Genomic DNA, 23,949 nt, shown 5'->3' with positions numbered 1-23,949 from the left:
GCAATGAAGAGTAGCCCCCGCTCGCCGCAACTAGAGAAAGCCTGTGCACAGAAACGAAGACCCAACACAGCCAAAAATAAATAAATAAATAAATAAATTTATTTAAAAAAAAGGAAAGTATGTTCTCACATGCTCATTAGTGGTTTCTGAAAAGTAGGTATCAGTTTATTTGCCATTTTGAGCACATCTAATACCAGGGTTGTGACTATTAATTGCAAGTTAACTACTGTGAGCTTGCCTTCACTTGCTCTTTTCCAAATAAAAGGTATGGCCCGATCATAGGAAATGTTAAGCCAAGAAATCAGTGTATTGCATTTGTACAAAGGGGTTTGAGGATTGTTTGTAACCTTTCAGTAAGAAGTTTACCTAGCTGATAATGTAAAATGTGAAACCTACACGGTAGTTCAAAGAGTTGCTTTACCTGAGCATTTGTCTTCTTTTGAACAGTGCCAAGCTAAGCCATATGATGCCATATGCTTCGAAATAACTGGTTTGCTTGGAGTTTGGAAATGAAATTAGTTATTTAACCAGTTTAAACAGTATATAAAGCTTAAAGTTCATTTACTTTCATAGGAGAAAAATAGTGTATTCATTTTACTCCAGCAGTATAGTTCCTGTTTTCTTTTAAACCAGAGTCTTTCTCTCAGTGGGTTCTGGGACTTAGATTTCATTCCCTCAGTTAGGTTTTCTAACCACTGGTCCTATATTGGCCAGAGCAAGGAGGTGGTATCCGATGGAATGGCTTTTGCATGCAGGCTGTAGCATATACCAGCTTCATGATCTTAGGCCAGTTAGGTGGCTGTTCTGAGCTGTTTCCTCATCCTTAGAATGTGAGGGGTTGATCAGAGTCAGCCCGTGGGGTTATGAGTAAAAGCAATGCCTGTCAAGTTCAGATTACATAAAGGGCACAGCTGTGTGGTACTGTTACTTATTCAGCAAAAGCGATGCTGTTCATTCAGCCACCTTCTTAGGGTACCTGCCAAGTTCTAGATAAAGAAAATATGAAGACAAACATGGCTGGATCCTGCTTCAGAAAAGCTTACAGTTGAGTATGTCCCTTGGGTCTTATGTTTCTTGACCTAGGTTTTATTGGTATAAATGAGACTAGATCTAAGAGATTTGCTTCTCTTTTAGTGGGTGCAAAGGTGCTCACCCAGATGTGCTGTAATTTGTCATCTTGACATTGAAGGACCGGTCCATTATATATAGAATATAATATATGAAGTATAGTGTAGTAATTTAGTGATATGCTTGGCTTCAAATATAATTATTTGTGGCACAGTAGGGGAGTTTTTAGCAACTGATCCATTTAAACATAAAACCTTTACCTGTCATCAGGTTACAAATTTCCCAACTATATAGATCCTTTTTAAAAAAAAAAAATCATGATGGCAATTGTGATTAATTTTCTGTATTAACAAAACTTGGTTAAGGTTTTTTTGTTGTTTTTTTTTTTAAATGAATTGCCCCATTTTTTGATGTTCAGAATAAGGGGTTTCTTTTTCTTTATTTTTTCTTTATTTTTTGGCTGTGTTGGGTCTTCATTGCTGCATGCAGCCTTTCTCTAGTTGCAGCAAGCAGGGGCTACTCTTCGTTGCAGTGCATGGGCTTCTCATTGCAGTGGCTTCTCTTCTTGCGGAGCACGGGCTCTAGGCACGTGGGCTTCAGTAGTTGCAGCATGTGGGCTCAGTAGTTGCAGCATGTGGGCTCAGTAGTTGCGGCACGTGGGCCCTAGAGCGTGCGGGCTTCAGTAGTTGCGGCACATGGGTTCAGTAGTTGTGGCTCACGGGCTCTAGAGTGCAGGCTCAGTAGTTGTGGCACATGGGCTTAGGTGCTCGCGGCATGTGGGATCTTCCCGGACCAGGGCTCGAACCCGTGTCCCCTGCATTGACAGGCAGATTCTTAACCACTGTGCCACCAGGGAAGCCCTGGGACAGCATGTTTATGGTCCCTTCTATTCCCTAAGAGCAAGTGGAGCTAAAAGTCAGAACATATACTTTCTGACTTACTGAACATATCTCATATACTTTCTCACTTGAGGAGAGTATATGCACGGAAACTGGGCATTCAGTAGCTAAGCAAACAACTTACAAGATATTTAGTAGTCCGCTGCTTGCAACAGGAAGTGTGGTTGAATTACACGATCACTGCTGTTTCAGGAAATTAAGGCAAATCAGCTTTATACAAAACAAACCCAATGACTAAGAAATAAAGAGGTCCATTTACTGTGGTTTTGTTGTTGGTGGTTAACATTGAATATACTTTGCCAGATTTGTTTTTTCTGGTTGTATTATACCTAACATTTATTCCAAAGATATATCTTTTGCTTGTGTGTATCCCAGCCAAGCCATTTTTAGCCGTAAACCTGTTGAGTGACTTCTTCTTGTACACCATTAAGATTGCTGCTGCCAAGTTGTACATCCAAAGGCTGTGTCTTCTAGCCTTGCTAAAATAGGAGTTTAGCTTCTACTAGATACATGTTGAGCAAGATCTACATTTACAAGTAGCTAACAGTTTTTATTTTTTAAAAGAAACTTATCACAAGATGTTTTTAGTGCATTTGTTGGTGAAAATAAGTCCTTGGCAGAATTACAACATTGCATGTAGGCGGTCATTTTGAAAGAGCCAAGTTTTTATCATTTATTTTCATTAGAAAATATAGTGATTTTTACCATGGATTCCCAAAATAATAATGCCTGCTTACTTTAGTGGCAGGTAGTGAGTTTGCAATAAAAATCGTTGGTCAGAATATTGAAGAGGTATTTTTAGAAATAATGAAGGATTGTAACTTCTTAATATAATTTGCTTTTTGGAACATCAGTAATACTCAAGCAGATTTTTTTTTTTTTTTTCCAATTTCACTTATAACATTTCCTCAAAGAGTCATGCTTGTAAATTTTGGGGGATGTCGGGGGGAGCAATTACTGATTCATTCCTTTGATGTTGGGTATCTCCATGAAAAAAACGTAAAGGGGAGGGGGTAGGGAAAGGGCTAAGATTTGAGTAAACAAGTACAGATTGGAAAATGTTTGCTTTTAATATTTAGGTTCATCATAAACTTGAATGCCTAGAGATAAGTATTAATATAACTTTGAGGACATGAACTGAGTTTTTATTTTTACCTGAATGATAGCAGGAAGGTTAAACATATTTTTTAGACAACAGTATTATTTGTATTACTACTCTTTTCACGGATTAGTGTTCAGGCACCCAGAAGAAGATATTTGTGTGTGTGAAAAAGTTCAATATTAATAATGTCTTTGGACAAAAACGTAACATAACTGCACTGTTTGGTGACAGTTGTATTTTTATGTATTTATTTAATTCATGTATAGCACTTTTTAAGTGCCTGGCACTGTTCTAAGTACTTTACAGATATTCATCCAATATTAACTCATTTAATGGTTAATCATTTATTCTAGTTGTTAGAGACCATAGAAGAAAATGATTTGAGGGTACTGTATATTTTTCTATTTTATGTATTTTTGTTGTTATTGTTTCTTCTGTTTGTGTGGACCTGGGAGCCTTAGTCTCAGGGCTGGCAAGAAATCACTTGCAGAACTTGTAGTTCTGCTTTTAATGCTCAGAACGTGTGAAAGACTCAGTTTTGAAATGATAAGGAGTTTGGACTGAACTAGTTTCTGTGTTAAAATTGTAAAACTTAACATTTCCAAGAAAATAAAGCATTTGATGAATAAATAAAAGTTATACCTGTCCCACCCCTTTTGTTTCATTAAGCATATTTTATGTTTATATGCTAAAAGAAGTTGTTAGACATTATTTTAAATTCTGCAGTGTCTCTATCCCTGCCTGTTCTAGCATGCTCAAAGATGACCTTCAGCTCAGTGACAGTGAGGACAGTGACAGTGGTCAGGTAAGTTCCGTACACCCCACAATACCAGGAATTCATTTAAATCCATCTAACATTTCTGAGCTGCTTGTCCTAACCTGTTTTTTGTTCTTTTCCTGGTCCTTCTTCCCCTTATTGTGAATGCCTAGACCCCAGAGAAGCCTCCTTCTGCATCTGCACCTCCAAGGTACTGTGTTTGGGTTTCTCCCCATCTGTACAAAATGTTTGCTTTTTTCTACCAAATGGGGAAATTACAGCCTTATTTAGTATTTTCATAGCTTCTTCATGGGAGAAGGAGATGGATGATCACAGTTAAAAGAAAGTACCTGTTTCATATTTTGGAAGCTTAAATCAGCCCTAGAGAGGTTGTTAACGCTATGAAAGAGAGAGTCCCTGCGTCCACCTAAATCTTTAGTCAGTTTTGTATGTGTAAAATTTGAGCGTTTAAAATAAGCTTAAGTCACTTTCGTCAGTATTATGTAACCAGTATTTGAAAAGTTATACTGAAGAGCTCAGTGTTTTTATGAAAGTGACAGATTTGCTCTGTTTTCAAAAATTAAAGCTGAATTATTTCTAGAAATTGTTTTCCATAGTGCCTGTCTTCATAGTTATATGAATTTTTTAATTGTTTCAGTTGCTTTAAAAGATGACCTGCAGTACATTTTGGTATGATGGAAAATGGCACTGTTTTCACTTTGTAAACAGCTTAGCCATATTTTAGAAAATGTAATGCTTTCGTTTTTAGAAATGGAGACTATCTGAACTACCTTTATTTACCATTTCCTCTGGCACTGAATTTAATGATTTAATATGCCAATACCTGTCCTCCATGGACAAAGAGTTAAATTACCCTGTAGCTGTTTTACTCCCTTGAGATGTGGTCATCCATTTTGAGACAAGCTCAGCACTAAAAACCTTGCTCTCATATAGCTGAGGTTGTAGTTAATGTGGAGGAAGATCACGCATAATTATGTGAGGTCTTAAGGATTCATAAGCTCTGCTTATTTACATCCCATTTTGTTCAGTAATTTCTGGTGGCTTGTAACGACTTACAAAATATGTCAAAGTAACCTAACTGAAAAGTGGAGGAGGGAATAACAGGAAAAAACAAGGTGGGGGGGGATAGAGGCAGGAATAATACTGAAAGTATATCTCTTTTTGACCATCACTTGGCTTAAGCTCTTCAGCTACCACAAATTTGACATGAGAAAATTCTGTTTTTGTATAGTGTTTGTTTTAAAATGGTCTCAACTAGTGACCTTATTATTATCTAATAAATTTTTGTTATTCTAATGTAGTTATTTAATAAATTTATTATCTTGAAAATGTTTTGGGTAGATTTGGAGGCTTTCACGATTATAGTTATTGATTTACTGCTGTGGCTAATTCCATCTAGGGCAAGGTTTTAAGATATGCTTTGAAATTCTGTATGTGTCCAGCAGTGTGATCACTTGTGTGTTTTCTCACAGGCCTAGAGTTATTGCCCTATCCTGAAAACTTGAAGTAGTTATTCTCTACTTCAGCTGATATTTGGGAGTGATCCTAAGCCACTCATAAAGAACGGCCCATTTTATCATTCTGCCCAAGAAGTGTGAGTGGATTGTCTGTGGGGTCACTTTCCAAAGGAACCCCATTTGTGTTCAGCAGTCTCTGACTACTCTACAGTTGGTTCTCATATGGAGAATAGAGGAAGACTTTAATGGATTGGCTGTTCTTTTATAAATTAACTCCTTTGGGTTTTATATTGCAGGTGTCAGCAAAGTTAAAGGGTCCGAAAGTCAAGGTTTTAGGCTTTGTGGGCCATAAAGTCTGTGTTGCAGCTATTCAACTCTGCTTTTGTAGTATAGAAGCAGACAGACAATACATAAAATACTGGGTGCGAATGTGTTCCAACAAAACTTTATTTGTAAAAGCAGGCAGCCAGCTCAGGCCGTGGTTTGTCCGCGCCTGATTTGAAGCACCCCGCATCTCACTTACATTTCACATAGTTCGCAGTGTTCTTCAGGAAAGTTCCCCAGGTTCTTTTATGCAGTTACCTGGTGATCTGTTGCAAGGCTTTTCACTGAGCTTTGAGCCACCATGGGCCTTGCTTGCGCCCAACTGGCCGCCATGGTCATTTAGTACTGCTGGGTGATCTTTGAGGCCCCTTCTTTCGAGAAGCAGAAAAACGGGCAAAGAAGGAAGGGAGTCAGAAGGGAAGGAATCCACCTCTCGTGGGTCTTTGACTCTCTCGCTTGATCCGCAGCGCTCCGCAGGCGCTGCCCGCAGCCGCGGCCTCAGCACATTCCAGCAGCGCTGAGTCGGAGAGCACCAGCGACTCTGACAGCTCCTCGGACTCGGAGAGCGAGAGCAGCTCCAGTGACAGCGAGGAGAACGAGCCTCGAGAAGCCCCAGCTCCCGAGGTACTGGGCCGCTCCCGGCCGTCTCGGGAGCGCGGTCGAACCCCGGTGGCCCGGGCTGCCTGAGGGGCTCCGTCCTGGGGGCGGCGCTTTCCGGCCGCCGTGCACGCTGCTGGCTATTCGTGTTTACTTGTTTCTTGGCGTTGGGCTGTGGAACTTTGGGAGAGATGTCATCTCTCTCCTGTTGAAAATGATAGGTTCTTCCCTGTTGCTGCCAGAGCTGTTTTGAAGAGCAACTCATTGAGAATATGTACACCCCATTTTCTTTTCCCTTATTTCGAGGAAAAAAAAAAAAACCCCAAAAATCGTTTTCAGTAGGCTGCCATTTTAATATTAATGAGAAAGCTTTTTGAAATTTTAGGAACGCATGAATTAAATCAAAAGGAGACAGCCTGATTTAGCAAAGGGCAGGAACGTGAACTAGAAATAAGCCATAAGAGGTTCTATTTTTGAATCACTAAAAGCCATGCATTAAATTGATGGCGATGTAATTTCGCCAGGGCCGTGTTTCTTGATCCCACTGTCCCATGTAAAATAGGAATAGTGCTTGCCTGTCACCCACCCTTGGGAGATATTGTAAAGATAAACAGTTGAGACTGAAAATCTCAAGCACTAAATTTATCTGGAGAATTTATGCTATTTACTGGATTGTTGAGCAAAAGAAATGTAGTAACAACTAACAAGGTTGCCAAATGTCTTCAAAACTTAGAGTAGCAGGGTAAAATGTTTGCTGGGGAAGACATTTTTAGTGAACTAGACTAGCTTGTATAGAGAAAACTATTCTCTGTATTTAGGTAGGAATCCCAGGAAATGAGATTTTCTGATTAAGAAAGCGTTAAAGTTTTCAGTATTTGTCTCTGCTGTTTAGAAAGCAAGGCCACTGCACTAGAGCATTAACCAAATACATCTGGAGATGATGTAGTGAGACTGAGGAGCCATATCTGAGGGCAAGAGAGGATGAGGAAAATAACTGAGTATCATTTTTTTGTTGTTGTTGTTAGATATGAGTTTATGTCTGGCACAGAGTAAGTGCTCAGTAAATATTTTTTGAGTGAATAAACATAGATCAGCATTAGCTGCACTTGAAGTGCCTTTCAGATTTTAGAAGCTACTCTGTGTATTTCTGGGGGCTCTCTGTTTTCTCCTGAGATACTAATTGCTGTTGAAGTAATTTTTCTATGCCCCAGGGAAAACGGTACTGAATATGCTCTACAGAGAAATTGTGTGCTTGTTCATGTTACTGTTCCTAAGATCTTTGCTTTATATCTCACCTTATTCACTAAGAAAAATCTGCATGCTTGTTTGGTTACTGATATAAGCAAGAGAATCCAATTAAATCAAAATTCAATTCAAATAAAATGGAAATGGCACAGATTTGGCTGAATAATTAAAACTTGAAAGAAATATTTAACCTGGTGTTTGTTTTAATGAAGCAGTTATATCTTGTTGCTCACGAGGTTATTGAATAGAATAGATTTAGAGACTCTTAGATGAAAAATGATGTTCCCATCATACTTTACTTTTTAAAACCACTTTCCTAAATAGGCTCATATTTGTATATTTGTGTTAATGTGCAAATCTAGACTTGAGTATGGTTTTGTTGGTTATGTACCAATGCTTGACTTCCTCAGACATATTTTTGTCTTTGTCTAGATTTTAAACCTTTAATTTTTCCCAGCTATTTAACAACCTTTCTTTCCTTTTAAAATAAATACCTGCATTATTGTAAATCTGTGTTAGTTGAGCATTACATGAATTCCATAATAGGTCATAGTTACTAGTTTTAACTTTCTCACCCTTTTCTTTATTCTATTTTTAATGCTGAGGAATTTGCTCCTTAAGTCTCCATTTTAAATTCATTTGATGAAGTTGTCCAGTGACCTTATGAGATCTGAAATGTTATATGTGTGCCAATGGGCTGGTGGTGAACTTGGGGAAAAACCACTTTCAGTCTCTTCTTTATAGTGAGTCAACATGTAAATCTCAGCTTTTCAGAATATATGGGACGTATCGCCCTTTTACTGCTTAAGTAAAGTTCAGGGAAAAAAGATTCTATTCTCAGTTATTCAGGGATCTGCTTAGTTTTCTAATCTATTCATTGTCTAATTCTTTGGTAGTAAACAACTGTGGTCGATTATCTACTAAGCTCTTGGAACTTTCTTCATAACTTACGTAATGTAACCATCAACCCTAGAAGGTCGGGAGCTTTCTTTTCACCTGTCAGGAAGTAGCAGCACTAAGATTGAAACCCATAGCCGTTTAACTCGGAAGCCATTTTTTTTCCCTACTACATCATGCTACTTCTCTCTTTCTGTCTTTTTTTTCTTTTCTCTTAAGTTTTGGAGTTGTACTCCCTCACAACAACTATGATGTTTTACAAAAAAAACAAAAAACCAGACATATGTTGTGCATAGCTCAAAACTTTTTTTTCAAAATCATAATTCATTCTAAAATACACGAACTTTTGCTAATTCGAGAATCTAGGAGAAGTAAAGAGACATACAGTCAAACATTTATTAAAATGCTCATATATTGTTGCACCTCCTCTGTGCAGTGTTTGGGTTGATCCAGCACTGGGAGGCTGGGGGTGGGGCATGGGGAAAGGCTGAGGAAGAAATGAAAGTCCAAACCTTGATCCTATCCAGCACTTACACTCTTAAAATTCATCTTAAAATCTGTTTTTAATCAGTCCCTTATGTAAAACTTTCCCCCATCCCAGCACCCAAATAATACCTAACCTTAAAGGAATTCTATCCATTTTACATCTTTGTAGTAGGTACACAAAAAGGATCACCCCTACCCTTTCCTCTTGTCTGGGCACACCAACTCAGTTTTACCCTGCAATTGGGCCATAGGCCTCCCTTCTGGACATTTTCAGTACCGCAGTAGAGGAAAATATGTTTTATTTCTGTAACCAGGACATTCCTTTAGGGACTACTAAATGTATCTTAAACTGCCCTGTTTTGGGGTGTGTCGGGGGGAAGCGGATGTTATTTATATCAGGAATGACCTTCCCTTTTGGTTAATGTGTAAGTACTCTTCTGTAGAGCAAGAGTGTCACTGATTGCAGTGCAGTTGTCAGCGTAGCCCTGGTGAAAGATCTCTGTACCTTTCCCGAGAAAGGGTTTGAAGGATTTGGTTCCTGAGGTGATACATCTTTTTTTTTTTTTTTTAATTTTTATTGGGGTATAGTTGCTTTACAGTGTTGTGTTAGTTTCTACTGTACAGCAAAGTGAATCAGCCATATGTATACATATATCCCCTTTTTTTTTGGATTTCCTTCCCATTTAGGTCACCACAGAGCATTGAGTAGAGTTCCCTGTGCTATACAGTAGGTTCTCATTAGTTATCTATTTTATACATAGTATCAGTAGTGTATATATGTCAATCCCAATCTCCCAGTCTCCCAATATATAAATGATATATCTTAATGCCTTGTTCCCAATCATTTAACCATTAGAACTACCACGCCCTCAAGTCTTTGCAAGAAATAATGTCTGACAAGTAGGTATGGTGTGCTAATTTTTTCTCTACCCTAAACAACCATCCTGTTTTGTTAGAATATTGAATGCAGTTTTAGATTATGTGGGACTTTGTCAAAGTAGTTTCCTTCTTCCCTCTCTCCCTGCCCTGAAATTCAAATGAGAGCATGGAGATAGAGTTGATGTAAGTGGAGGGAGCTACAAAGAAGATATGTTGTCTTAAGAAGGGAAAAAAAACAACAACAACAAAAAACCCACAATTCTGTAGCCCTCTTTCTGGCCGAAGTATGATCCTACCTAGTTCCTTAGAGTTCCTCTTAGTTCTATTTTGTTACAATCACACAAAGCCCAGTCTAGCTACCCGATCGTTTTATTACCTAACCTTTTCCTGGCCCCAAAGCCTTTACGTTATATCCACATATCTTAAATGTATTACGTTTGCATGTTCTTATGGAATTGAATTGTTTGGGATATTCCACTTGGGAAAATTGTTAACAGTCTTCCCTATAAAATATCATCCACTTACTGGAGCGAGCTCCTTACTCCATAATCTAATCAGTTAATCCCATGTGAGATATCTTTGAATTAACTTCCTGTTGTGTTGTGGAAATTATTTAGTCATTTATACAAACCACCTGTCAGAATGGATCTTAAAAGCATGAAGCATGCCAGTGACATACTGCCCTTTAAAAAAAAAAAAGTAATCATTACTTACTTTATTAAGACATGAATATTTTCCCAAATTGCATAAAATTTATAGGTACAATAATACACCCATGAAAAAGCCCAAATAAATATCTCATGTACACCACTGTGTGCAAGACATAATAGTAGAATTTGGAGATAAAGATGTCCTCATCATTGTTTTAGTAAGATCTAATATCCCAGTTGGAGAGAGAGAGTGCGATGCATCAATAGTCAGTTAGCAACAAAGATTTTAACAAGATATCTCTTGTTAAGATAACAGGAGAAGTCAGGGACTTCTGTTTATTTGCCAAGTGAGTTGAACGGATAATCAGTATAATCTCACTGCTCTTAATTGTGTGCTCTGGAGCCTCCCTGTGTTTCTTAGAAAAATAGGTGCTATTTCAGAGACTGCCTGTAACAGGAGACTTCATGTTTGATTTTTAAAGAATTCAAGTGGGACTAATGACTGGCTAATGTGACCTCACTTGGTTCTTTTTACCCAGTTGTAAAATCTGAAAATCAGAAGACAGTGTATCTGTGATAAACTGAAAGCTGTGTCATGTATTAATATTTTTAAGTGAATAAGAGAAATGAAATTGTCTTGAAGAAAGTCATTTTCAATTGACAAGTACATCAAAAAAAGGGATAAAGCATGAAACCCATCCATAATCACTAAGACTTATTCATTGACCTTCTTCTGAAAATCCTTGATAAAAAGATTCTTTTTAGCCTTCATTTTTCCCTATCATTTTCTGACAGAATAGTTCACAAGCCAAAATGTGAAAATTCTGCTTAAATTATATGGTAATTACCAGTGGAACAAAATATTTATTACACAGATTTCTCTGCAGTCGCCAGTGGTCTACATTGGTCAGTATGTAATGGTCTATTATTAGTGTCCGCCACAGCAAAATTCCTGTAGCATGAAAAAATTGGAAGATTGTTTTAAGAGTTAATTGTTACAGAATTTGACCTATAATTAGAGGGGGGTCAAAAGAACCTGAATTCTTAGATTTGTAGTGATTGCATCTCCAGGCCAGTCCTGTAGGATTGGGTGACTAACGCAGAAGAGTATCGTTATTGGTCAGTTAACCCTATCTTCTTTTTCCTTGTTTGTAGCCAGAACCTCCGACAACAAACAAATGGCAGCTGGACAACTGGCTGACCAAAGTCAGCCAGCCCGCGCCGCCCGCCGAGGCCCCGGGCAGCGCCGAGCCCCCGGCCCGGCACCCGGACAGTAAGGGCAAGGGTGGCGACGGCGCCACCGGAGGTCACGAGCGCTCGGAGTCCAAAGAGCCTCCCCCCAAAAGCTCCAGCAAAGCCCCCCGGGTGCCTTCCGAAGGCCCCCATGCGGGCAAGAGAAGCTGTCAGAAGTCCCCTGCCCAACAGGAGCCCCCACAGAGGCAAACCGTGGGATCCAAACAACCCAAGAAGCCCGTCAAGGCCTCCGCCCCGGGGCATGCAGATGCGCGCGCCAGTCTGCTGGTGGAGAGCGAGCCCGGCCTTCCTCCCCAGGCCTCCAAAGACCAGCCTTCCAAAGACAAGCCCAAGGTGAAGACGAAAGGGCGGCCCCGTGCCGCAGAGAGCCGTGAGCCCAAGCCAGTGGCGCCCACCCCCAGCGAACGGAAGAAGCACAGGAGCGGCCCCCCGGCCCCCCCGAAGGCACCTCCGAAGGACGCGGCGGAGGACAGGAGCCCCGAGCACTTTGCCCTCGTCCCCCTGACCCAGAGCCAGGGCCCTGCCCGCAGCGGCGGCGCCAGGACTAGTGGCTGCCGACTGGCAGTGGTCGTCCAGGAGGACCGCCGCAAGGACAAACCCCTGGTGCCTTTGAGAGACACCAAGCTGCTCTCCCCGCTCAGGGACACTCCGCTCCCACAAAGCTTGATGGTGAAGATCACCCTGGACCTCCTCTCTCGGATACCCCAGCCTCCTGGGAAGGGCAGCCGCCCCAAGAAACCGGAAGACAAACAGCCATCGGCAGGGAAGAAGCCAGATTCTGAGAAGAGAAGCTCAGAAAACTCAAGCAAGTTGGCCAAAAAGAGAAAGGTGAGTGGGGGGCTGACCTTTCCCTACAGCAGTCCCTGCTGCGGACTTGGGGCTGTCTTTGGCCCTTGATTTTAACCCTGAATCATCTTAGAAGAGGCTGGAAATCTTTGGATTCCATGTTGCCTTTGCGACTATACCAGAGTCAGTCTTTCACTGCAGATAAGTGTTGATAAATGCCAGATTGCTTTAAGTCTTGCTAGTTTGAAAAAAAGATGAGGCAGTCATTGAAAAGGATATCTTGCTTTAGAATAATATAGCATTAAGGGTATGTTTTTATCTATTGTGATAATATTGGTATTTACCACCTGGCTCATTAGGTTTTGCCCTGGAAATTAAAACCTTACATGAACTGAAATGTTAATTCTGAATTACTGACAAGAGTGCTATATACTAAATGTTACTCCTGTAGTTTGATCATTTTGATACTGATATTATATCCATGTTTTAACTCATGGCCACCTAGCACCTCATTAATTTGAAACCACCAGATTTAGAATTTGTGACTCCCGTTAATGACTTTTACTAATGAGCAGAGCATTATGAAAAAAAAGTTTTAGAGCTATTATAGAGATGGTTAGGGCATCATTTTGGGTAATATAGGCTGTTATGATGCATTGTGAAGTATTGAAATCTGTCATTTATCATAGTATTTGGAAGCTTCACTTAAGGAATGAACATAGTAAAATAATAATAATAATCCCTGCATTATTTAAGACCCTTGTTACTTGGACATATACACTATTTTGAACAATCTCCTTTCAATCTTTATTCTGAATTATTGAGCTCTTGATATATTTTTTTTGCTGCTTCTTGATGGTGAAAGATTAATGAGTTTTCCCCCCAGTGGCATTCCCAAGCCAACCTACCCAGGATTCAGAGTGAAAGGCACAAGAAGGGGCAACTCTTTCCTGCTGAGAAGGAATATAAACTTTAACACTCTTATAAATGCATAAAAATCTCTTACTCAGTTGTGGAAGTTGAGCTAAGGATAACAAGGACAAAAAGATCATGAAGACTGCTCTCATGTCTGATTTGACTGATTACTCCACTAGGTTAAAAATATATTGTGACTTTACCAAATAGTAAAGGGCGACAGTTTCTCGAGCACCTTGTCGAATGAGACGTGAGCGTGTGTATTGCCACCATAATTGCAGCGGGCAAGTCCAGTGGGGTGGGATCAAGTGCCAATTGACAGTGATGTTTCAGCTAGAAGAGGGTGTATTCTCGTTCCTGATAACTTTTAGTTTAGTGTTTTTTTTTTTTTTTTAATTTAATTTATTTTTGGCTGCATTGGGTCTTCATTGCTGCGCGTGGGTTTTCTCTAGTTGCGGCGAGCGGGGTCTACTCTTCGTTGCGGTGTGCGGGCTTCTCATTGCAGTGGCTTCTCTTTGTTGCGGAGCACAGGCTCTAAGCACGCAGGCTTCAGTAGTTGTGGCTCGCAGGCTCTAGAGCACAGGCTCAGTAGTTGTGGTGCACGGGCTTAGTTGCTCCGCGGCATGTGGGATCTTCCCGGACCAGGGATTGAACCGTGTCTCCTGCATTGGCAGGCGGATTCTTAACCACTGCGCCACCAGGGAAGTCCTCGGTAACTTTTAAAACGATGTGTGCATGTAAGAGGTGTAAAACTTTATGGAGAAAATTGTGATGGGCCAGGCTAGGAAAAGGTGCCTGCATCTACTATACCCGAGAAATCTTCAAAAATACACTTTTTTTTCATGATGTATGTTTTATTTTATTTTGTACATATGTATATATCACATCATCTTTTTTTAAATTAATTTTTATTGGAGTTTAGTTGCTTTACAGTGTTGTGTTAATTTCTACTGTACAGCAAAGTGAATCAGCTCTATGTATACAAATATCCCCTCTTTTTTGGATTTCCTTCCCATTTAGGTCACCACAGAGCACTGAGTAGAGTTTCCTGAGCTATACAGTAGGTTCTCATTAGTTACCTATTTTGTACATAGAATCAATAGCAAAAATACACTCTTTTACCTCCTCCTGGGAAGTCTTTTACCACCTGTCCCCCAGCTACCCTAATACTATCTAGTCTCCACTGCTGACCTTCTGCATCAGCTGGAGTGGGGAGAAGTATTAGCTTCTAAAGCGCTTACTAACCAAGGGTAAATGTTGGAAATTGGAGGCTCCCCAGACAGTTGTCAGACCAGTCCATCCTCCAGTGCAAATCTAGAAGCTCTGCTTGCAGCTCCAGAAAGGGAAATTCAGCTGTCCCTGTTGAGTAGATGAACTGTGCCCTCTGAGAGCCATTTCCAGCCCTTGGCTGAGCTCTCCTAGGGCAGCTCATTTATCTTTCTGTTCAAAGGATGGAGAAATAATGACTGCCTCATCTTAGGCAAGTCCATGCTTGCCTTAAAGCTCTGGCGAGCAGCTGAGAGATCTGGCTCTGGGAACGGCCTGCCTCCCTGCTGTGGGACTGACAGGATCAGGGACTGAACCAGTGGTTCCAAACCCTGGCTGCACATTCCAGTCCCCTGGGGAACCCTCAGTACTGGTGGCAGGATGTGTGCCACCCCCCAGCCCCACACTCCCACTGTTATTTTCTAACTCCTCAGGTGATCCTAATGCCTAAGGCTCTGGAGCAGAACCTTATTACCAGGCCAGGACTGTATAAAGCTAGTGTTTTGGACCAAGAAATCTCTCCAGTGTGGTGCATTTAGACATCATGGATCTAGACAACCAGGAATTCCTGGCCTGAAGTATGTCACTAGTTAGAAACATTTCTTAGGAGCTTTCAGATAAATATAAACATCAGCCAACAATATAGCTATTTCATGATCAGAGAACTGTGTGTCATTGGTTTTGCTTCCTGCTGGACTCCAGGTGGTGGTATTAATACTGAACATCATAACCTCAGGTTCTCTCTGCGAGGGGCAGGCTCCCCCTTTCCTGTCAGGACCCTGACTCCACTTGCTCAGGGTACCTTTGGCCACCACCCTTGGACGAGTGGGGCAGCTCTGTGGGCAGCCCAGGTCTCTTTTTAAGCTTAGGTGCTTTCCCCCAAATTTGGATAGTGAAGACTTGTTCATTTTCTTCATATTAAGTGTGAACACTAGAAAAAACTCCACGAGAATATAGTGAGAGCTGTTGAATAATGTACCTGCTCCTTTGCATTAGTGGGATTTATTTAAAGGTTCATCCCTCTCTTGGCACAAAGTTTAACAAATATTTTCAGAGGGTTAACAAACCCTTAAAGCCATTTTAGACTCAAAAGTGTGAGAAAATGATCATAAAGAGAGAATGGACTTGAGGACACGGGGAGGGGGAAGGGTAAGCTGGGACAAAGTGAGAGAGTGGCATGGACATATATACACTACCCAATGTAAAATAGATAGCTAGTGGGAAGCAGCTGCATCGCACAGGGAGATCAGCTCTCAGCTCGGTGCTTTGTGACCACCTAGGGGGGCGGGATAGGGAGGGTGGGAGGGAGACGCAAGAGGGAGGAGATATGGGGATGTGTGTATATGTATAGCTGATTCACTCTGTTATAAAGCAGAAACTAACACACCATTGTAAAGCAATTATACTCCAATAAAGATGTTAAAAAAAAAAGGATTGCATTATGAAGATTAAATATTCCCCCCCAAGTCTCCCCTTATATATTAAAAAACATATTTTGTAAGCCTGAAAAAAAAAAAAAGAGTTTATGGTGGTTAATAGCTGTGATGAAGCCATCAAATGTGGCACCTATAGAAATGTACCTATATATTTTTTTTTTCCTTTTTATCTTTTTTTTCTTCTACTTTAAAGGAGTGGGTTGGGGACAATTCATGAGAAAATTGTGAGGGTAAATAGACATTAACTCACATGGTGCTCCTTACATGAACTACAGAATTTCTTCAACCTGATTACAGTTTAGAATTTAAAATAGAACTTATATTTTCTTTTACATAATTTTTAAGCTTTATGTTTTCCAGACTTGGAAGAAAAGTTGAAGTTGAGAAGCACAAGATAATATACAATCAGGGCAGTGCAAATGAGAGGATTCTAAAAGCACACCAAACATGCATAGAGCTAAGCATTGCTCTCGGTGCTTTCATAAGATAACCTCATTTCATTCAGTCACCTTATAGATGTCTTTCAAATAAAATGCTAGACTGTCTCAACAGTCGTTTAGACAAATAACAGAACTGGGAGGTTACGTTCATTCAGGTCTTTCCCTTTTTCTAAATAACTGCTTTATGGACCAAGAAGCTTGGACACTTTTGGAAAAACATTTCAGGGCCATCGTTTATGTGTGTTTTGAGGAGCGGGGAGGGAAGTTATGGGATCTGGTGGGAAAATGTGCATTTTTATTGCTTGATGGTTAGTTCAGACCTTCCCAAGATCTGACTGTCTTCTCTTGGGTTGTTTCTCCAGATCAACATTCCCAGTTATTATCCTTCAAAATCAAGGGTTTGAAAAGTCATCCCTATAATTTCCTAAAGCCACTTACATCTAATTTCTTCATGCCTGTTAGTTACCCTAAAAGCATCATAGGAAGAACTGTTTTAGGGCCAGTCTCATGCCTGTGTATTCCCTCACCAAAAAGAAGGAAAAGAGTGGATTCCCTTTGCTTTTCTGTGGTACTTTCCCCAGTGAATATAACCTGCCTCATTCATGGGGTCAGCTTGGACTTACCTGCTGTGGCGTCGTCTTATTGAACCTCCTGCAGAGGCAAATCCCAGAAAAGTACCTGAACTTCCCCAAAGGCTGCTTCTCCACTTTTGCTATGCTCCATGTGCTACCAAGCGTATTTGCTTCCCTGTGGGAGAGGAGGATAGAATTTAGAATTGGAGTGCTGAGACCGCACGTGCCTCTTGTTCAGCTGCTACCTTTTATAGATGGGATCCAGAAAGGTCTTCACATCACTTGACTGCTTAGCAAAAGCAGGTCTGGAGCTCAGTATGCTGACCCCTCCCAGTCTAGTGGATCTTGGCTCCTTTGCTCTCTTTCACATCTTTTTTTTTTTTTTTAATATTTATTATTTATGTATTTATTTATTCTATTTATTTTTGGCTGCATTGGGTCTTAGTTGTGGCACACGGGATCTTCATTGAGGAGTGCAGGATCTGTCGTTGTGGTGTGCGGGCTTCTCTCTAGTTGTGGCGTGCGGGTTTTCTCTTCTCTAGTTGTGGTGCGCAAGCTCCAGGGCGCATGGGCTCTGTTGTTTGCGGCACGAAGTTTCTCTCGTTGAGGCGCATGAGCTCAGTAGTTGTGGCGTGCGGGCTTAGTTGCCCTGCAGCATGTGGAATCTTTGTTCCCTGACCAGGGATTGAACCCGTATCCCCTGCATTGGAAAGCAGATTCTTTACCACTCGACCACCAGGGAAGTCCCTCTTTCACACCTTTTTTGCTTTTAGTGGGGTGGGGCGGGAGGAGCGGGGTGTGTGTGCAAGTGCCTGTTAGGGGGTGGGTGCAGGTTGGGGGCCGTTGGTGGCATTCTTGAAGCAAGGCCTGAGGTCGTACTTCCAGATCAGTGTACCGACGGGCTGTTACAGTATCATCCCTGGCTCAACCCCTCCATTGTCCCCACTCCTGCCACCCTAGTGCCCGCCACACTTTGGTTTCCCTTCCAGATGCCCGTCATCTCTCCCCATCGTGGCTAAGCTCTGAGTAGGCTATCTTTCTGCCTGTTAGAAACTATGGCCCCAAATGAGTGTTAGTTCTAAAAAAGCCGCCTTCACTGCCCCCTGTTATCCGCGGCACCTAGTTGGTGAGTCAGGTGCTGGGGCAGGCAGCAGGCTGCCCTGGAGGCCTCGTCTTCAGAAACCGGCTCGGCCCAGCACAGCCCCACATCTTCCGTTTACGGTGTTCATCCTTGCCCTTTTGCTCCACTCTGTAGGTGGGGCAGCGTTTGGCAGGTGATCTGAGGCTGCCTGACCCAACAGGTTAGGAAAAGTAAACAAGTCAGTCGGGAATAGTCATCGGCCAGCAGGCTCCTCCTGTTGGAGATGCGGGCACCGTGGACACATTGTCCTTCTGGAAGAAGGGAGTGTCCAAGACCCAGACCTTAGGCAGGGGTCCCTGAAATGGGAGTTGATCTGTGGATAAGCCAGTGAGCAAAGGAGACTCCTTTTTCCTTCTGAAGAGAGTACGTCACTCTCACCTCACTTTCAAATGGCTTCTTGGCCCAGAAACAGCTCAAGAACTCCTTGCCTTCTGTTTTCCAGTCTTGGAATTCAAGTCTGCGTTTCCTGCCACCCAGGATCCGATGACTCCCTCTCTAATGGCGCCTTGCTAAATCCATCCACTTAGGGTTGTAGGGCAGGTCTGCTCCTGGGCCAGCTGGCAAATGCTCACAGAGTGCCTGCTCTGGGGATGCCCCCGGGACTCTTCCTACAGAAGACAAGAGGGTTCCAACTACAAAAATACTGACCCCGGCCCACAGGCGAGAATTCGGGTCAAAGCAAGCACAGTCGACAGAAGGGGATTTTGCTTAATTGGTTTAACGGCTTACATTACCAGCTGACAGAATATTACCAGCTTCTAAGTTGCTACATGTCAACATAAAGTGTATTATTCCAGTAAGTGCCAACATAGTTGTTAAAGCTAACATTGAAGTTAGTCTTTGGTGATTCTTGTTTTTGGGCTGTTCTCTTGAGTCACCGATAGGCACAAGCCAGAGTTAAAACCAGTTTGTGAGGATTGACTCACTATGAATCTTATTTTCATGTGTGGTTTATAAGGCCTGACACTTTGGTTTCTAGTTATAACTAGCATGTCCTAAGCAGCATGAAGATATACAAACAAAAATTAACCCTCATTCCACCTCTGGAGTTTGGTGTTTTCTTTAGAAAGTAACCTTGTGGACCGTTTATGCTTAGCTTTGTCTTGGGGACTTATCCCACATGTTGTTAACTGCTTGGAAATGCCTTCCATTTAAAAAAATATGTATTACTAACTACTTCGTGTGCAAGTTAATTATCTGCCTGGGTATTTTAGCAAATTCTGTGACTCTTCCCAAAGATAAATTTCCCACCCTCTTGTAATACTTGCTGGGCCAGCTGTGTGGCCTTTAATCTAAGACTCAAGAGAATTCACTGGGGCCATTGGTAGCAGAGCCTCTTGGCCACAGTGGGTGTAGTGATGAGGGGATACCCCTTACTAGTAGGGTTCTATTTTAACCAGTCACGTCTGGTTTATTCTTTCTTCTCTGCCAACATTGAGTTCATTATGAATTGTTGAATGGAAGGTGAGTTACATGCTGGGCAGAGCTGCAACAGGCCTCTCGTGGCCGGTGCCAGGACCTTTCATCTGTCCTGAACTGTGCTCCAGGCTCGTGCTGTTGGCCTGCACTGCCTGCCACGTGAGAAACAGCCACGTGAAATTTACTGTTTCAGCCGTGCCTGTGGGATGTGCTTATTCACATCACGTGTTCTCTCCTTATTAAGTCCCTCAAGACCCTTTTTCCCCGGTCTTCTGTAATGAATGGTTATATTTCTGAGCAACTGATTTGTTTTTATCTTACCTAACCTGTACATTCAATAATTCTTTCTTTGCATCAGCTCATTGGAAGTTCAAGGTCCATTTTGCAGATCACCTCTAGAAAAGTGTGTAAAACAGTTCTGTCCAGTAGAAATATAATGTGACTCACATACATAACTTAAAATTTTCTAAGTAGCCACGTTAAGAATATAAAAAGGAAAAAAAACCAGTGAAAAGTAATTTAATCCAATGTGTCTAAAATTACCACTTCAGCATTTCATCAGTAGAAAAATGATTACATTCTCCTTTTTTGGACAAAGTCCCTGACTTCACTTGTCGCTGTGGACTAGCCATGTCCAAGTGCTGTGCAGCTCTGGGATGGAGTGTGCGGGCCAGAGCAGAATCGGCTTCCAGTGGTACCATAGTACCAGCCTTCCCTTGGATTTCTTTTCTCCACCCATATTTTCCCTTCTTCTTAATGTTCTCACCTGTGCAGACACCGAGAGATGAAAGCCAAGTATCCTTATAAGCCATCTCGAATGGTCCATTTTGAAACAAGAGATAGATGTTTTCCGCAGAATTTATGAAAGGCTGGATGGAGGCGCACACCCAGGCATGCTTGCTTGCAGAATGCCGGGGGAGGGAAGGGCATGTCTTTGCTATTTCCCTCCTTTTGAGCAGGGCCGGGCCGCTGATTAGCGCCTGGGCAGAGCTTGAGCCTACACATCTTAATTTATTCATTTTTCTTGGAGAAATTCAGAGAATGAGGGAGAGACTGTGGTGAAAACCGGCGCCTCCCACAGTGAGATCATTTGAAGAATGTTGTTTTTCCCTTTAAGGCTCTCAGAGAGGATTTCGGGTTTTTTAGGGATTGTCCTAGATTGGCTGGTGGTGTCCCAGATTTCTCTCCCGGTGAGCTGACAGTTGAGGAGTTTAATTCTAAAGCACCTGAGTCGATTGAAGGACTCCCACCCATGGCTTCACTGTCCTTGCTAGAAAGCTTCCTTCCCAAAGGGCCATTACGTGAGCACAGACCAGGGGGAAGGAGCCTGCGTTTTGGACTTTCTGTAAATTTGATAATACATGTTGTCATGAGAAAACGCAACTGTTTTCTTCCTGGGTAGAGAAAAACCTGGCTCTTTCCTTAGTCCTTCCTCATGTACAAATCCGTCTCAGTACAAATCACATCAAATCTAGATGGTCTGCTGCCCTCACCACCACCCCCCCCCCCCCAAACACACAGTGTAGATACTTATAAGGTTTCTGTGTGTGTTTAGAAGTTTCCAAAAGTCTGATTGCTCTCATTGACCTTGCTGCATATTTTTTTCTATTTTGTCTGTACAGTTATGTTTGTAATAATTTGCTGTTATACTGCAATAACAGGGTGAAGCAGAAAGAGACCACGATAGCAAGAAAATCAGGCTGGAGAAGGAAGTCAAATCGCAGTCATCACCCTCATCCTCCCACAAAGAATCTTCTAAATCAAAGTGAGTATAGAGATTGGGAACAGGCTGCGAAGGTGATCGAATCTTCCTGGTTGGCAACACGGCAAAACGTTTTTCTTCTGCAGTAGAACGAGAGAATAGTGAACTTGTCGGGCTCATTTTGACGATATGCTAAGTTCTGTTTGTTTTCCTCCATGAGGACCTTAGAGGAATTAACGGTTCATTTGGCAGCAAACTTAGATTTATCAAAAGCACAAAAAGACTTGGCAAAAACAAGTGAGTCGTGTCACTGCGTAGGAACCAACAGAGATTTGAAAGAGAGAGAGAGAAAGGGTCAGATGTGAAGGGGGCAGAGAGGAGGTGGCAGCTGGGCCTGCCTGCTTGTCAGAGACAGGGGGCAGGTTGGGCAGCAGCTACTGCAGAGTGACTTGCTCGGGTAAAGGTAAGACCATTGGCAGACTCCGCAAGCTTAGTGACAAATTATACAACTTCGTTTACTACTCACAGGTAGGACTATAGTTTTCAAAGGCATCAAAAAAAGGGCTCTGAAATTTGGCCTTTCTACAAAAATGGATTTCATGGCTCTGTGATATCTTTATCTTTTGTGTCAACAGCCATTTTGTCCTTATAACTCAACAGCTAAGATATACGGTTCATGTCTTGCCTTAACTTAGTTTTGCATGATGTTTCATTCCAGAACTCCCAGGCCCTCCTCTGAGCCCTCAAAGAAGGAAATGCTTCCCCCTTCGCTTGTGTCATCCTCGTCCTCATCCTCCCAGAAGCCAGCCAAGCCTGCACAAAAGAGGTCAAGGCAGGAAGCAGACCCCAGTGGCCAGGACCCTCCCAAAAGTGCCAGTAGTACCAAGGGCAACCACAGAGAGTCTTCTGTTTCCAAGCACAGAAAAGTAGAGGGGAAGGGATCTGGAAGCTCTACAGAACACAAAGTAAGGAGGGGAGGCAGTAATGTATAAAAGGGAATATGTTGGTGTGTCTTTACTTTAAATGCCCAAATAAGATAAGTTTTCTATGATGATATTTCAGAGCTATTCATCACTTTTAATAAAGCAGTAATGAGTTATTTGTGCTTAAAGCTCTACTTTTCAGAGGGAGAGTAAAAGATAGTTCATGTTACCTGAAAATGTAGGTGGCAGTTTATTCTTCTTAAAGTGGTTCAGAGGTGAAAAATAAGAATAGATTTTTGTGTTAATTTTCTATCAGATGTTTTGCAGTAAAACATGATTACCCTGTTTCTTGGTTTGGATGTTTGATCTCAAATACTTTCATTATTAGTGATAATGGGGAAAAAAGTATCCACTTTCTCGAATACAGATTCCTTCCTTCCTGTTAACCTGGGGTAGGTGAGTGTGTGTGTGTATGTATTGCTTAAGAGAAAATGTTAAATTTGGCTTTGTTGATAATCTGTTCTCTTGGGCATTCTTGTCTTATGGCTTTTCTGTGTCCCCGATACAATGCAAATCTACAGTTTCAGTTGAATCTAGCTGAGAAGGTGCTTGACCAAGCTAGAGTGTGCAGCGTTTTGAGTTCCTTGCTTTTGAACTATTTTGGGCTAATTTAGAGAGACGGTACAGTTAGGCCAATGGTCTTAAATGTTACAGGGTGATCGGTATGATGATCTTTTTTAAGGGATCTTCTGGAGATACTGCAAATCGTTTTCCAGTGCCTTCTTTGCCAAATGGTAACTCCAAGCCAGGGAAGCCTCACATGAAGTTGGACAAGTAAGACTCTGGATGTTGCTGCTTCTCTCTTCTCCCTCCCCCTCCTCCTGCCTCCTCTTTGCCCTGCCTCTCCTCCCATCCTTGTCCCCCCCTCCAGTCGTCTTAAGTCTTCTTGCCCCAGTCCAGTACTTTTAGGTTCCTGTGACCCACCCCTGGTCTTTTCTTCTCTTTCAGACAACAAGCAGATTTTCACATGAAGGAGGCCAAAAGGTTGAAGGACAAAGCAGAATTAGTGGTCAGTCTTGGCTCTTTCTCCCTTTGGTGGAATGTTTTCTGATCAAACACTTGCCGTCTCGTTCCAAATCACTGACTGTGGCTTGGGGGCGGGATGGGGGGGAAGGGCTGCGGGGGCCTGACATTGGCCGCAGTGTCAGCAGGGTCGGCAGGGTCGGAATGAGCGAGGGCTGAGGGGTTCCTAGGGAAGCGACACTGTTTTGACTTCGCTGATTCCATCTGATCATGGGCAGATAGACAAAGTACTAGTTGCACGTTTTATATCTAAATGAATGAAAGTTGATCTACCTGGTAGTGTTTTATTTAATATACCTGAGGGCTTCCTTGTCCCACTGAATCAATTCTTTGGATGTGAAAAACAACTCTGGCTTATTGAAAGCTGGTCAATTTGTGGTCACCCCAAAACATTTCAAAAAGTGAGGTAGCCTGTTTGCATTCCAAAATTATCTTAACGCCCTGTTCACTGTTAGAGGCTGACAGTGAACAGTGGACCTATACCATCAGGTGAAATTTTAAGGTGAAGGTGATGATTGCACTGTTGGTAAACATGCCTTAAAGAAACGAACTCTTTGCCTGGTGGCTGTTGGACTTTCTGGAAGGTGGTAGTTTTGTTAATTGCATACATAAATAATGCTTTTATTTCTG

At 41.9% G+C, this 23,949-nt stretch overlaps 1 protein-coding gene across 8 annotated transcripts in view; it reads left to right on the top strand.

Annotated features, from left to right (window-relative positions):
* AFF1 (ALF transcription elongation factor 1) overlaps window positions 1-23,949 on the top strand; it is a 205,323-nt gene that overhangs the window by 167,166 nt on the left and 14,208 nt on the right. For 7 of the 8 annotated variants that reach the window (XM_059922667.1, XM_059922672.1, XM_059922666.1 and 4 more), the window contains 8 exons: window positions 3,796-3,874; window positions 4,000-4,037; window positions 6,096-6,252; window positions 11,538-12,464; window positions 21,273-21,376; window positions 22,032-22,278; window positions 22,979-23,070; window positions 23,245-23,305. In XM_059922667.1, coding sequence (XP_059778650.1) covers window positions 3,796-3,874; window positions 4,000-4,037; window positions 6,096-6,252; window positions 11,538-12,464; window positions 21,273-21,376; window positions 22,032-22,278; window positions 22,979-23,070; window positions 23,245-23,305 — 1,705 coding nt within the window. The remainder of the gene's footprint in view (window positions 1-3,795; window positions 3,875-3,999; window positions 4,038-6,095; window positions 6,253-11,537; window positions 12,465-21,272; window positions 21,377-22,031; window positions 22,279-22,978; window positions 23,071-23,244; window positions 23,306-23,949) is intronic. The other variant, XM_059922669.1, reaches the window with a different exon arrangement.

The sequence above is a fragment of the Balaenoptera ricei genome, chromosome 5 (genome assembly GCF_028023285.1).
Source record: "Balaenoptera ricei isolate mBalRic1 chromosome 5, mBalRic1.hap2, whole genome shotgun sequence".
Taxonomy (NCBI): Eukaryota; Metazoa; Chordata; class Mammalia; order Artiodactyla; family Balaenopteridae; genus Balaenoptera; species Balaenoptera ricei.
This window is presented reverse-complemented; position numbering and strand designations above follow the sequence as displayed.